The sequence below is a fragment of the Pseudoliparis swirei genome, chromosome 21 (genome assembly GCF_029220125.1).
Source record: "Pseudoliparis swirei isolate HS2019 ecotype Mariana Trench chromosome 21, NWPU_hadal_v1, whole genome shotgun sequence".
Lineage (NCBI taxonomy): Eukaryota > Metazoa > Chordata > Actinopteri > Perciformes > Liparidae > Pseudoliparis > Pseudoliparis swirei.
Window position 1 is genome coordinate 15,104,548 of NC_079408.1, and position 14,840 is coordinate 15,119,387.

Genomic DNA, 14,840 nt, shown 5'->3' on the forward strand with positions numbered 1-14,840 from the left:
GTTGGCGGTGCGTTCCAGTGCAGCGAGGCGGTGCCTGCCCTGCCTGCTCCACACTGCGGCGGGCAGAGCTGTTAGCTACAGGAATGGCGGAGGGGGAGTTGGACGTCGACTCGCTGATTTCCAGGCTTTTGGAGGGTGAGTTCGCAAACCGCACGACCTTCATAACGTCCTGTTGTTTAGCGCCTTTCAGCTCGCGCCGGTCACTAACGGTTGGTTTTGTGGCTCGAGTCGACAAGGAGGGCCCGAGTCGAGGTGTCCCGGTGTCCCGGTGTATCGGTACACCGGACCGGTCCCGTACGTTAGATATGAAACCAGACATAATGGCACGTGAGGTGTCACACGATGCGAGTTGTGAGAGGCAAAGTGTTGGTTCACGGTTGAATAAATAAAAAAGTTATAGTTCGAGACGCGGGTTCGAGTCCCGGGTAGGACACAACCCCGACCGTAAGACTAACTATAGAGCGCTTGTCTTCTTGATTGATGTCGTCATGCTTGTGTTACACTATTGATGTCATCGCTTTGGCGTGCAGCATATATATAACACCAACGAAGAAGATGGAACTGATGGAAAACCTCTAACGGCAACATTTCCACACGCTTTTGACCCAACGCAGCAGCCCGTGGTGGGCGGGAGCCCGAGCGCCATGTCCCACAAGTTACGGACCCCTTTTAACCAAGTATGCCGAAAGTTTCAGCACCGCGGTGTGTGTGTGTTGCTCCCGGTTTCCCGCAGTCGTGAGGACTAATTATCGAGTTATCAAACGGGGTTTCTCCACCGGAGAAGAGGCGCGTCCCGGGGGGGCGGTGTTTACGTGGGAATGCTGCTGTATGGCGGTGTTTACACAAGACGTACTGTTCCACTTTAAATCGACGTAAAGTGTGTAACACATGAACACCATGTGTGTGTGTGTGTGTTGTTGTACTGCGTGAAGTTGTTACTTTAAACATATGGACAGGCGAGAAGGCCCCGCGGTGAACTAGGGACTGTCATGTCTCGCGCGTTCACGTTTCACTTGGTATGCGTGTGAAACGTGCACGCGCGCGAATGGATGAGCAGCAGAGTATGACGTACTGTCCGAATTGAATTGGGAGACCGGTGACATAACTGTTGTTGTTGTTGTTGTTGTTGTGTGAGAGCTGGGGCTGACCTTGTGGGGGTAATTGGAGGGTTCTGGGCCTAAAGTCTTCCAGATGTGATCTGTGAATACTCCATCCATCTTCAGTCCGCCACTTTCTCTCCCCACTGGCTCATTTCTGGTGTGAACAACGGAGAGTCCCTGACGTGGAACAAGTCTCCTGCTAAAAAAGTTCCCCCAAATGTTGCCAAAACACAAGGCGCTTGAGAACTTTGCCAAAAACACACACTGTTCTAAAACTGGCAACAACAAAAAACTAATTAAAAAAAGAGTTGACCCAACGATCTCTCATCCTCTGTTCTGAAGCTTCCTGTCAAGATGAGCGTAATCACAAGTTAATATACATATCATTTTGTTCTTAATCGGTGAACTATGGAGCAAAAGATGTAATCGATCTGTATCGTATCAGGATACTCATGTTTTCAATTTGGTCCGAGGACAACGAAGGCACGCGGTCTTCGTCACACGAGCAGACTTCCTTTTCAAACCGTGTATTATGGGTTACAATTTTTAGTTTTTAAAAAACAGAGATTTACATAACTTACTTAAGTTGGTAATTAGCCGATATAAAAAGAACTGAGCAGTTACCTTTTTACAAAGCAACATTGACATCGTCCTTCAATCGGACGATCGGGGGTTCGATCCCCGGCTCGGCTCCTCCGCCATGTCGATGTGTTCTTGGGGAAGACTTTAACCCCAATGTGTGAACGCCGACACGGACTCCGGCGGTATGGATGGGTCGGAATGATTAGTCCTCGTGGCACTTTGCATGGTCATGAACTTAAAGTGCTTTGAAAGGCTATAAAAGCCCCTGGCGAGTCCAGTCTGCCTGGTGGCTCCATCCGGTGTCTGAGGAAGAGTCGTACGCCGGCCTTCGCTCTGCTGACCGGCAAACGGTCTGCTCGTCCACAAGTCCGTAAGAAAGTGACGACTTCGTTCCAAAGACGGTCGCTTCAGTGACGGAAAAAAGCCGAGATGGCGCCGCCAAAATCGCTTAACTCGAGGCTTCAAAACGGCGTCCGCCAACCAGCGAGTGACGTCACGACGACCGCGTTCCCTTGATGCAGTCGATACCGCTCCGATGTTCTCTGCCATAATAGTCGTGCATCCTCGAGGGAAAACCTCTCTACGATTTAAAGTACATTTTAATGTAATAATCGAACATTTCTTCCGTGTTCGAGGTAATCTCTGAAATATGTTGTCGTGCTTTTGCTCTCTTCCCGCCCTCCCCAACAACGGCACTAATACACTGAACACAACGCGGCCCTCAGAGTGTCCCCGGTGTCTGGGGTTGTGTTCATAAAGAGCCCGAACCTTTCCCCAAGACCTCACCAGGCCACACCTGCAGCCTCTTTCCTTGGCACCTTTCTACTAAATGATACGGTCGGTGACTATTCTCCTGGCATTTCGTTTTCCCTCGAGCTCTCAAGGCTTCCCCGTCGCCACACTACGGAGTCATTTAGTCTCCGGGAATAAAGAGCGAGCCGTTGCTTCAGGGCGCTCCTCGAGGTCGCTCTCGGACTTCTTCAGCGAGCTCCGGTGCCGGACGGGAATCGACATCCTCGCGAACATGTTCAGCTCTCTGATCTCCTATAGTAAATGTCAACAGGCACAGCTGTCCGTGGTAGGAATTAACTTCCCCTTTTAGTGACACCCACGGGGTGGAAGGGGGGGGTGACTACTCTCCAATGGAGTCCTTTTTAATATTAAACATTGATGAGGTGAAGTGGTTTTTTTAACTCTGCAAATCATGACCACTTACGGACCTTTTTTCAGTAAAGTGTTTGAATAGATTGTACGCAGGCACGGGGCCGACGCATGGGGTCCTGTTGACCCGGAGCAGTCTGAGCTGGTGAGTGGCCAGAAGCTACTGCATGATATTTTATTGAGTTTTCTTTTCAGAGAAATGCTCTCGAGTGAATCCGAGTTCCCCTCTGGCGATCAGTTGGACATGCGTCTGGGGCTTTTATTGTGAAAGGGAAGAACACGAGGGCTGGATCAAGATTGGAAGGAGTTTGCACAAAGTAGTTTGAATATACATCTGATCTGCGGCGTGATTGGTCGAAGCTTTTTAGAAGTTTAGAAGCTAAAGCCGAGGGGAGGGGTCAGTCGTTCGGGACACATTGTCAGTGTTTGAACATCCAGACTCTCCCGGCGGCAGTCTGGTGGACAGGCTGAACCGGATCAACTGACAACTCGGCTTACAGTCGGCGAGGCCGCCTCACTGACCTCGGCGTGCACATTCTCCAGCCTCTCCGGTTTCACGAGTCACTCTGAACGCGATGACTCGTCGTTCGCCGTCTGGCGAGTCGACGTTGAAAAGTCCAATAAAATGCACATTAGTGTATCTTCTCCCAATATGTCGACGGTACGCCGTCAGAGTGGCGACGCTCAACCAGTCATGCCACTGGTTCACATCTAAAGCTCCGTCCCAGTCGGCGCTAACCTGTCGGCAACCTCCGGTGCTGAAGAGCGATGTCGGTGTGAAAGTGTCTTCAACTGGCGTTCTCTCTCCTGACCACCAGGGGGCGACTCCTCTGGTTGTATAGAAGTCTATGCTTCATGTGTTAAAGCTGCATTCTCTCTCCTAACCACCAGGGGGAGACTCCTGGTTGTATAGAAGTTTATATGGTGACTCTACTTCAGGATGTATTCCCTCAGTAAACATTGTAAACATGAGTTTATGTCTCAGTCTCTAGTTTCAAGTCTTCTTCTATACAGCATGATGTTCATTTAGTAAATTATGATTCATTTTGGAGTCAAACAGACCGTAAAGCAGGGCCGCCTTAGGGAAGTTTTCACGGCGTTCCATCAGTTCCCAGTGAGCCCAATGCTGACCCCTCACCGGCCCGCTGGCCGGCCCCACAGCCCCGGTGGCCCGTTGGCTTCATGTGGGCGAGGCGCCATGGAAAGTTTAATTTGTGAGCCGTTCCAGCCGTAACCCGGCATGGGGCAGGACTTCTCTGAAGGCCATTTCTCCCTCTGCTGACCTCCTGAAACGGACGTCGTCACCGACGTCTGAACACCACGGTTTGATTTATAGATTCTTTGGGTCGACCTGCATCCACCTTCTCCACTGTGTCAATATGTAAAGAGTCATGGAGGCGTGTGAGGAGGAGGCCTCCTGAGTGGAGCTGGCAAACAGAAGGAAAACATGTAAGAGACCGACTAATTATTGTCAATAAGACCATTTAAAAGATGTCAATAATGCTCCATCTTTATAACAAAAGACTAAAAAACTCCAAATATAAAGTAAATCGGGGGGAGGTTGAAGTTCTTCTCTTTATAGAATATTCTAGATATTTGTACTTAAACTAAATACCCGTATGAAGTACCTCATGCTACTTGAAAAAACATTTGAACTGTCCCTGTTTTAAAATGCGTCCGCCAGCCACTATCATGTTGTTTCTCTGCGTGTGCGTGTTTGATGTCAGCCGGTCTCTGATTGGCCGGGGGGTTTCTTCCCGTCGGCGTGTGCAGGTGAGCGAAGCGAGCGCTGCCGTCGCTCTGTTCTGAAACACAATGGAGGAGCCTGTGTGGCGGGGAGCGCTCGGCCCCTGGCACCGAACGTGGCACAGAGGAGCTCACCCGGGCCTTTTCAGCTGCCCCTCCCCCCTCCTCTCCCTCGCCCACTGTGTCTCCCCCCCACTCAAGCTTCACTGTTTATTTCTCCCCCCACAAAGACGGCCATTCACCCCGTGGACAAAACGTCCCTCTGGAAAAAAACAGAAAAGCCGAATGCCACAGAAAGGCCGCGGCGTTCGGGGCGTTCGGGATTTCTGCCTCGAGAGCCGCCGCCGCCGCCGCTCTCCTCGCCGGAGTCTCTTTGTGCCCCTCGTTCACTGAGGGGTCAGTGTTTTCCACCGGCCCCGTGTGGGAGGGGGGGGGGGCCGCTGGCCTCGTGCCCAGCTGGGAGAGAATGGAGCCTGGATGTGGAGAGAGAGAGTCTGACGGGGCGTCTTTATGCACACGTCACGCCTGCTCGGTATGCGCGGCTCCGCCCACCACGAGTCCTCCTGCAGATGTTCGCCCGGCAATTACAGGAAATTAATGTGTTTTTTCCGAATTTCAAGCTGCACCTCCGATGTGGTAAAACAGAGATGACTTCACGTATGATGAGCGCCGGCCGACGAGGCTCCACGGAGGGCTCGTCGTTACGTCCCGGGGGCCGAAGTCGTTTAGTTCTCCGCGCTCGTCAACTTCGTTTACAGCTTTCAGTCGTCAACAAAAACAACAACCTCTCTTTTTATATCCGCCCGCTGGACACGGTGACGACGGTGGACAGACGGAAGTTAGTGACGCCGTGGAGCCGTTGGCGGTGTTGAGCGATATTCCCCTCATATTGATCCAGAGAGAGGAAGAGGGGGAGGTTGGACTCTCCTTCCTCACATGGAAATGAATCCATAGCTGCTCTGGTTGTGCTGGCTGCTCTGTCTTAAAGAGACGGCGTGTAGGATGGCATCTCCAGTCCGGGTCAGAGTCAGAGTCCAGGCTCTCTTGCAGGCCAGAGTCCGGGTCTTTCTCTCCCGCAGCAACAGAGTTCCAGAGCTCCCTCCTTTGTCCTGAGCTCACTTCCTCCTTCCTCCATACAGCAGCACCCATATATGGTCACGCCTCCAAGGAGTGATCCGTACTCACTCTCTCTCTCTCTCTCTCTCTCTCTGGCTCTCACACACAAGTGAACTCTGCTGCTATAGCTGGACGGACCACGGGGTGACCTCCGTGACCCCCTCCGCTTCGTAGTTTGCGACCAGCGGAGGAAAGGATGAAAGGATGAAAGGATGAAAGGACGACTCTCTCGCTGATCAAACATCTTTGGTGAGCCGGAGAGCGAGCCCGAGCGGCTGTGTGAGTCCGGGTTGTGTGTCCGTTAGGGATGGGCATCGAGAACCGGTTCTGTTTTAGAACCGGTTCCCAGTGAACCGATTGTTTGGGATCGTCAGCCAAATTCTTTAACGGTTCTTTAACGGTCCTCTGTGGCGTTCGTTGCGCATGCGTGAACTTTTTTCGTTTCTTCTTCAGACTGCAGCAAACATGGCAACGAGGCAGAGGTGTTCTAAAGTGTGGCTCTATTTCACACGACAAAATGACAACTACGCCACTTGTAACGTGTGTAAAAAGTATTTCGTCGAAGGGAGGAAATACAACAAATATGAAGAAGCATTTGAACACAGCGTGGAATTAAATGACAGGAATGTCATGTGTTCGATGCAGCAGCAGCTCAGCTAACGTCGGCGCTTCATCTCTTTCTGTCCAAGGTAAACTCCTCCAAAGTGATCACAACCACTCACTGTGTGAAGCCATTTGCCTTTATTGTGTGTCGTCGATCAAGTTATCTTCTGTCCCTTCGTTTGAAGCATACATTGGTCCCATTATTGATCACTTCACGTTTGGATTGAAAGTCCAGTTTTGAGAAATGTTTGATCGTAACAGTGTTAATTATCAGAGGGCGTGTGTTATCAGCAAACGTTCGCGTTATCGTGTTAACCCATTATTAAACTGAGCATATCGATTTTTAATCCATTATTAAACTTAGCATATAGCTATGCTAGCTTAGCTACAGAATTTTCCATTGTCACCCTACATTGAGGCAGAGGTCGTGTTTGCCTCCCCTCTTAATGTGGCTTTATGTCAGCTCAGCAAATTCAGCGATTTTGTTAGTGCCATTTGTTTCATTGTGTAAACCAGCTTTCACTATATAAATAATCTCCATTGCCATCCAATTTAGCTGATGACGTTCAGAGTCAGACGGGTTCAGAGGCTGGAAGTCTGTCTGGGTCACAGGCTACAGCACGTCTTGTACACCTCCTCATATCTTTGTGTTCATCCTCCACCCCATCTGAGAGAGTGTTCTCCACGGCTGGAGACACAATAAGTCCTGAGAGATTGCGTATCCTCCCGGAGAAAGCAGACATGCTGATTTTTCTGCACAAGAATTGTTGATCCATACAATTGATGGTGCACACTTGGTATTTGCCACTGCTAGTTTCATTTTTGGCAGCTCAGTTCATATACCCTTTAAAAAAAGGAAGGAGCACTGTAATTTCTAGGAACATGTTTAAATTAAACAGAATACATTTTATTTAAGTTATGTAAGTTTTATTTTAAGTTCAAGAGGAATATGTATAAATGTTTTTGGTTATTTAAAAAAATGTAAATGTGTATGTATACATACTGTATATGGTGTGTGCAGCATTCTAGAAAATTATATAAAAGAAAATTAATGTAAATAAACCCGTTTGTGCTCTTTTTTTCACCCCTTGCCCAATAAGAATCGATAAAAGAATCGATAAGGAATCGAATCGATATGCAGGAATAGATAAGGCATCGGAATCGTTAAAATCTTATCAATTCTCATCCCTAGTGTCCGTGGTGTGAGTCTGGGGTGTGTGTCTGTGGTGTGAGTCTGTGGTGTGAGTCTGGGGTGTGTGTCTGTGGTGTGAGTCCGGGGTGTGTGTCTGTGGTGTGAGTCTGGGGTGTGTGTCTGTGGTGTGAGTCTGGGTTGTGTGTCTGTGGTGTGAGTCTGGGTTGTGTGTCTGTGGTGTGAGTCTGGGTGTGTGTCTGTGGTGTGAGTCTGGGTTGTGTGTCTGTGGTGTGAGTCTGGGGTGTGTGTCTGTGGTGTGAGTCTGGGTTGTGTGTCTGTGGTGTGAGTCTGGGGTGTGTGTCTGGGGTGTGTGTCTGTGGTGTGTGTCTGTGGTGTGAGTCTGGGTTGTGTGTCCGTGGTGTGAGTATGGGTTGTGTGTCTGTGGTGTGAGTATGGGTTGTGTGTCCGTGGTGTGAGTCTGGGGTGTGTGTCCGTGGTGTGAGTCTGGGTTGTGTGTCTGTGGTGTGAGTATGGGTTGTGTGTCCGTGGTGTGAGTCTGGGGTGTGAGTCTGGGGTGTGTGTCCGTGGTGTGAGTCTGGGGTGTGTGTCTGTGGTGTGAGTCTGGGGTGTGTGTCCGTGGTGTGAGTCTGGGTTGTGTGTCTGTGGTGTGAGTCTGGGGTGTGTGTCCGTGGTGTGAGTCTGGGTTGTGTGTCCGTGGTGTGAGTCTGGGGTGTGTGTCCGTGGTGTGAGTCTGGGTTGTGTGTCCGTGGTGTGAGTCTGGGGTGTGTGTCCGTGGTGTGAGTCTGGGTTGTGTGTCTGTGGTGTGAGTCTGGGTTGTGTGTCCGTGGTGTGAGTCTGGGTTGTGTGTGTGTCTGTGGTGTGAGTCTGGGGTGTGTGTCCGTGGTGTGAGTCTGGGTTGTGTGTCTGTGGTGTGAGTATGGGTTGTGTGTCCGTGGTGTGAGTCTGGGTTGTGTGTCTGTGGTGTGAGTCTGGGGTGTGTGTCCGTGGTGTGAGTCTGGGGTGTGTGTCCGTGGTGTGAGTCTGGGTTGTGTGTCCGTGGTGTGAGTCTGGGTTGTGTGTCCGTGGTGTGTTTGAACACGCAGCACAACGGTGGGTTGGTCTCGGTGACGCGGGTCAGAGCGCCGTGGGCGGTCGAGGGTTAAAGACCGGAGCGACGGCTCGGTCCGGCTCCCAGGAAGGAAACGTCCTCTTCAACGAGCAGATGACCATCTGGAGCGGCTCGTGACGGGGAGGCTCTCCTGAGGATGAACCACGTGTCCAATACTTCAAGAGCAAAACGTGAAACCGTCTCAGACGGTTTGATTCGTGAGTCTTTTTGGGGTTTTGGACCGTTAGTGGTCAGAACAATCCTCCAGGGCTCTAAAGAGCCCCACAATGTTATCATAACAAAATGTATATGGACTACACACATATACATATATATTTATTTACTTTGCAAATCACTAATCTCGCTGCTTAGATTGCATAAAAAAGTAACCTTTTTTAAATTCCTATTTTATGCTTTATGCGCTGTGTGTTTTTAAACTGACGGACTCAATATATAAATATATTTGATATAACTTGCTTACAGTAAATCAAAACATCACAGATTATCGCTACACCACCAGAACCAACATTCACTTTGAAAAGATTAGATTGTGAGACGCCCTAACCGGCCCGGTCCCAGGCCGGTCCCAGGCCGGTCCCAGTCCGGTCCCAGTCCGGTCCCAGGCCGGTCCCCGCTAGGCCCGAGCTGTTTGGGCCCGTGACCCGTCTGGAATGCAAAGACGGCTCCGTCCTCTTGACGTCAGCGTGGTTCACAAGGCGAGGAAGAGGAGGGAGAGGAGGACGATGACCCCGGGAGTTCAGCTTCAGCCAAGAATGCAACTTAACAATAAATAGATGAAGAGGAAGGAGATCAAAGGGTCGACCGGAACCCAAACTTGAAAGGCGGTGCGAGACCCCTCCTCCTCCCCCCCCCCCCAGCTCATTGACACCTTTCAGGCTAGAAATTAGTCTTGCTGGGTTGCCATGGTGATCGGATGTGGGTACCACCTCTCTCTCTCCTCACTGGGGAAGCTGCAGTGCAGCGGCGATGGAGTAAAGGATGCTGGGATGCCTCCTTACAATCCCGTAGTGACACATCAAGGTCACTGTGTGTGTGTGTGCTGTCAGCTGAGATGGCACAGACATGCCAACGCGTCATCGCAGAGCTGAGGGAGAGCTGTGAAATCAACCTCTGGACACACACACACACACACACCGTGTCAACCGCATGTGATGGACTGATGAAGAATATGAAAAGAGTATTTAAACAACGCTGTATATATATATATATATAGCCTATATATCTCATAACCCTGAATGGTAACGCCATGGGTTGAGGTCAGTTCATATATAGTGTGTGTTTTTGTGGCATAAGTTACCGTGGCAACCCATTGATTGGGCATCGTGAGCTCACCCCTCAGGTGTGTGATCGGAGGGAGTGTTTGGCTGAGGAGGAGCAGACAGACAGACAGACAGACGGGTCTCAAGGATGAAATGGCAGGGTCATGTTGCACGTGTACACACACACACACACACACACACACCGTTGTCCTTTCCAACTGGAGGTAAAACACCATCAGTCACCTGCAGGAATCTATCTCTCTCTCTCTTTCTCTCGTCACTTCTCTGTTCTAAAAACAAAGTCCTCCGTAGAGCTGCAGCACAACACTTTTAACTCATTAACTTGTAACTCTTTTAATGAAGCGAGACTTAAAGGCTCTTTAGCCAACCAGAAAGTAAAAGCAGCAAATCCTGTGACCCCTGTGACCTCTGTGACCTCTGTGACCTCTGTGACCTCTCTGACTGGACCTCAGTCAACATGTTTGCCGACTCGGCTCTAATACCACTCTAAAGTGTTGAATGTTTCTACGTTCATAGCCTGGTTTAGGTCTTTGTGCCGCGGGGCCGCGGGGACTTTCTCTTCCCGTTGCCTCAGTTCTCAAACAGGAAGTCGACATCAACGAGACCCACAGCCGCTCTTTCCATCCTGCCTGTTGACTAAACGCTGCCTCCCATATTTAGTGCATGTGTGCCGCTGCCGGGTTTCGGCCTTCACGGGTTTCCTGCTCGCGCTTCTCCGTTAACTCTACCCCCCCCCCCCCCCCCCACCAGTGCGAGGATGTCGTCCAGGGAAGATCGTCCAGATGACGGAGGCGGAGGTGCGCGGCCTCTGCATCAAGTCCCGGGAGATCTTCCTCAGTCAGCCCATCCTCCTGGAGCTGGAGGCCCCGCTCAAAATCTGTGGTCCGTAAGCCCCGCCCCCCCCCCCCACCAAAACCATTCTCCCCCACTGTTACTCCCCACTCACTGCCCCCCCCCCCCTCCTCCAGGTGACATCCACGGCCAGTACACAGACCTGCTGAGGCTCTTTGAGTACGGCGGCTTCCCCCCGGAGGCCAACTACCTGTTCCTGGGCGACTACGTGGACCGGGGGAAGCAGTCGCTGGAGACCATCTGCCTGCTGCTGGCCTACAAGATCAAATACCCCGAGAACTTCTTCCTGCTCAGGGGCAACCACGAGTGCGCCTCCATCAACCGCATCTACGGCTTCTACGACGAGTGTGAGTGTGCTCGCCACGTGAGGATGGAGGACCTCGACGTCCTGAGTGAGGGTCAGGGGGTTAAGGGTCAGGGGGTTAGAGGTTTAGAGGGTTAGGGGGTCGAGGGTTAAGGTTTGAAAGGGGTTGAAAAATAAAAAATTAATACGAATACTGAACTTGGAAAAACTAATATCGAGTCAACAGAGGGTTGAATATTGAGCTCCAGCTCTTAAAAAGACTTTATACTTCTCATTCATTTAAATATTGATAATCATCACTTGTTTCTACTGTATTATATTGAACTATATATATATATTTGAGATGCTGCTGCACTGCAGAGTGAAGTCCTGAAGAGGGCGGAGCTCTTATCCCCGCTCACTGCGGCCCTCTCTCTCGTCTTGCAGGTAAACGCAGATTCAACATCAAGCTGTGGAAGACGTTCACCGACTGCTTCAACTGCCTCCCCATCGCCGCCATCGTGGACGAGAAGATCTTCTGCTGCCACGGAGGTACGGTGGTGCTGGTGGTGTGACCTTCCTCCCTGTTGTGGGTGGACTTTGGGTCTGACGTGGGTCAGAGAGAGATGACGCTTCACTGGAATATCAGCTACGATAAACGGGGTTTCGCACAGTCAGCAAAACTGGAAAAAGTCCTGGATTTTTAAAATGTTTATTTCCAGGCTGATGAGATAAAATCACTAAAGTCTGGAGAAAAGTCCTGAGAATGTGTTTATTTACTCATTCACGCTGAGTCTTAAATAATTATTATGTTTTTAACAGAAAGACGCTCTAAATATAAGCGGGCGCACGCAATTCTTTCCTTTCCTCGCTGCCAGTGAACACACCTTAACCGACAGGCAGCTCAGGGACGACCCGTCTCATTGTGACGTGTTCGGGTCCTGGGATCCAGAAGGTGTGTGTGTGTAACGGGCTCTGGGTCTCCGTGTCGCAGGTCTCTCTCCGGACCTGCAGTCGATGGAGCAGATCAGACGCATCATGAGGCCGACAGACGTGCCTGACACGGGTAGGTCAGCACACACACACACACACACACACACACACACACACACACACACACACACACACACACACACACACACAGTGAGCTACTCAGGTTGTGAACATGGGAGCCCTGGGGTTAACCACCACACGGTGTTGAAGTCTCTTGGTTCGTTGAATACTCGACCGGTTTGGAGTTCTTGTCATGAGGTCGTAGATGAAGGTCACTTTACGACGTTTTTGTTGCATTTTTTGGTTTCGTTGTTCATTTAGTATTTGAGTCGGCAACTTTTGATAATACTTGAATCTGGCATTTATCGCCTCTTTAAATCATGTGGTGAACGGAACAGAAACTCTCAAATCCACCTGTGCTCCTTATCCGTCCTTCTCCTCCTGAACTTCTGATCCAGCTTTTAAACCCTCGTGTTGAGAGGAGAGACGTGAGGTCGATTATTTATGACAACGGAGGTTATTAAAAGAGACCGAGCAGGACTCCTGAGTCTTCTCCCCGCTTCACTGAACCGGAGCTTCTTGTCCTTATAAGGCAGCGACGCGTCTCTCAGGTCCTCTTATGGTCCTCCAGGGGGACGCCGAGGGCCCCAGGAGAACAACTCTGTGTATACACACACATATATATATATGATATGTATACAGGACTGTCTCAGAAAATTAGAATATTGTGATAAAGTTCTTTATTTTCTGTAATGCAATTTAAAAAACAAAAATGTCATGCATTCTGGATTCATTACAAATCAACTGAAATATTGCAAGCCTTTTATTCTTTTAATATTGCTGATTATGGCTTACAGCTTAAGAAAACTCTAAAATCCTATCTCATAAAATTTTAATATTTCCTCAGACCAAGTAAAAAAAAAGATTTATAACAGCTGAGTGTTTGTCAAGGCTCAGGAAACCCTTGCAGGTGTTTCGAGTTAATTAGACAATTCAAGTGATTTGTTTAATACCCTACTAGTATACTTTTTCATGATATTCTAATATTTAGAAATAGGATATTTGAGTTTTCTTAAGCTGTAAGCCATAATCAGCAAGAATAAAAGGCTTGCAATATTTCAGTTGATTTGTAATGAATCCAGAATGCATGACATTTTTGTTTTTTGAATTGCATTACAGAAAATAAAGAACTTCATCACAATATTCTAATTTTCTGAGACAGTCCTGTATATATATTATACACATTTATATGTATTATATATATATGTATTATACATATATATATATTATACACATATATATGTATTATATATATATTATACACATATATATGAGATATATATATTATACACATATATATGAGATATATATATTATACACATACATATAGACACATATATATTATACATATAAATGTTTTATATATATATATATTATACACATATATATATTATACACATATATGATATATTCTATATATATACATATTATACACATATATATATTATACACATATGTATTATATATATATTATACACATATATGATATATTATACACATATATATATATTATACACATATATTTATATGAGTTTTAATACCTGGCGTGTACATGTGTACATTGTTTAATGCTGTGAAGTCGAGGGTCACACACGGAGATGAAGCCCACTAATAAGTTGCCGTTAATAGTGTTGTTGTTGTTGTTGTTGTTCCGCCTTCCAGGCCTCCTGTGTGATCTGCTGTGGTCCGACCCCGACAAGGACGTCCAGGGCTGGGGGGAGAACGACCGCGGCGTCTCCTTCACCTTCGGCGCCGACGTGGTCAGCAAGTTCCTGAACCGCCACGACCTGGACCTCATCTGCAGAGCCCACCAGGTACACCGCCTCCGGGGTCTGAGACCAGTCCATATTCTGTGGTCCCACTGGTCCCTGACTGCGGGTCCTGTGTTTCTGGCGCCCCCAGGTGGTGGAGGACGGCTACGAGTTCTTCGCCAAGCGGCAGCTGGTGACTCTGTTCTCGGCGCCCAACTACTGCGGGGAGTTCGACAACGCCGGAGGCATGATGAGCGTGGATGAAACCCTGATGTGCTCCTTCCAGGTACACACACACACACACACACACACACACACAATTCAATAAATATGGCCGATTCAAAGCATTAAATAACAGACTACCCACTCTGTCCCTTTTTAGATCCTGAAGCCATCTGAGAAGAAAGCCAAGTACCAGTATGGAGGGATGAACGCGGGTCGGCCCATCACTCCCCCCCGCACAGCCCAACCTCCAAAGAAACGATGACGACGGATGGAGTGAGGAGGAGACAGAGAACAAGAGAGAGAGATGGTTTTCAAAGATTGTCTCCTGTGGGCTTTTAGCGAACACACAAGTCAAACGACAGACGGACGAACTGAACGACTTTAAAGATGCACTCGACCCCGTCTTTCACTTCCTGTCTCGGCTCCCTCTGAACTTCTGTCCCTCTCCTCTTTTTTTCTTCCTCTCCCACTTATTTTTTTTTCGTGTAACATTTTTAAAACCAAGTGTTAAAAGAAAGCTCTAAACCCATAAACCCGTCTGTCCCCCTGCAGCGGATCCCAGTGTCTCTCCTTCTTCGGTCTTTTTGTCCTTTTTTTATTTTCTTGACAACAGAACGACTCGTTTAGTTTACGTCTCCTGACTCGCCCGCCTGGACACAACACGTATTAATAATGACGACTGCTGGGTTTTCAATAAATAATACAGGAAATTAATGCCAGTGCTCTTTGTGTGTGTTCCTTCTTGACTAATTAAATCCAAAGCATGAATATAGCTGCAGTTTACTAGATGAACATCATTAAAGACTTGAACGTAGACTTTTATACAA

At 48.6% G+C, this 14,840-nt stretch overlaps 1 protein-coding gene across 1 annotated transcript; it reads left to right on the forward strand.

Moving 5' to 3' along the window:
- Nucleotides 1-9: 9 nt before the first annotated feature.
- LOC130211486 (serine/threonine-protein phosphatase PP1-beta catalytic subunit) lies at nucleotides 10-14,727 on the forward strand. Its single transcript, XM_056442222.1, has 8 exons — nucleotides 10-135; nucleotides 10,600-10,731; nucleotides 10,818-11,048; nucleotides 11,432-11,536; nucleotides 11,979-12,050; nucleotides 13,700-13,851; nucleotides 13,940-14,074; nucleotides 14,171-14,727. Exons 1-8 carry the CDS (start codon nucleotides 84-86, stop codon nucleotides 14,273-14,275), a joined length of 984 nt encoding a protein of 327 aa, XP_056298197.1. The 5' UTR covers nucleotides 10-83; the 3' UTR covers nucleotides 14,276-14,727.
- Nucleotides 14,728-14,840: the final 113 nt, after the last annotated feature.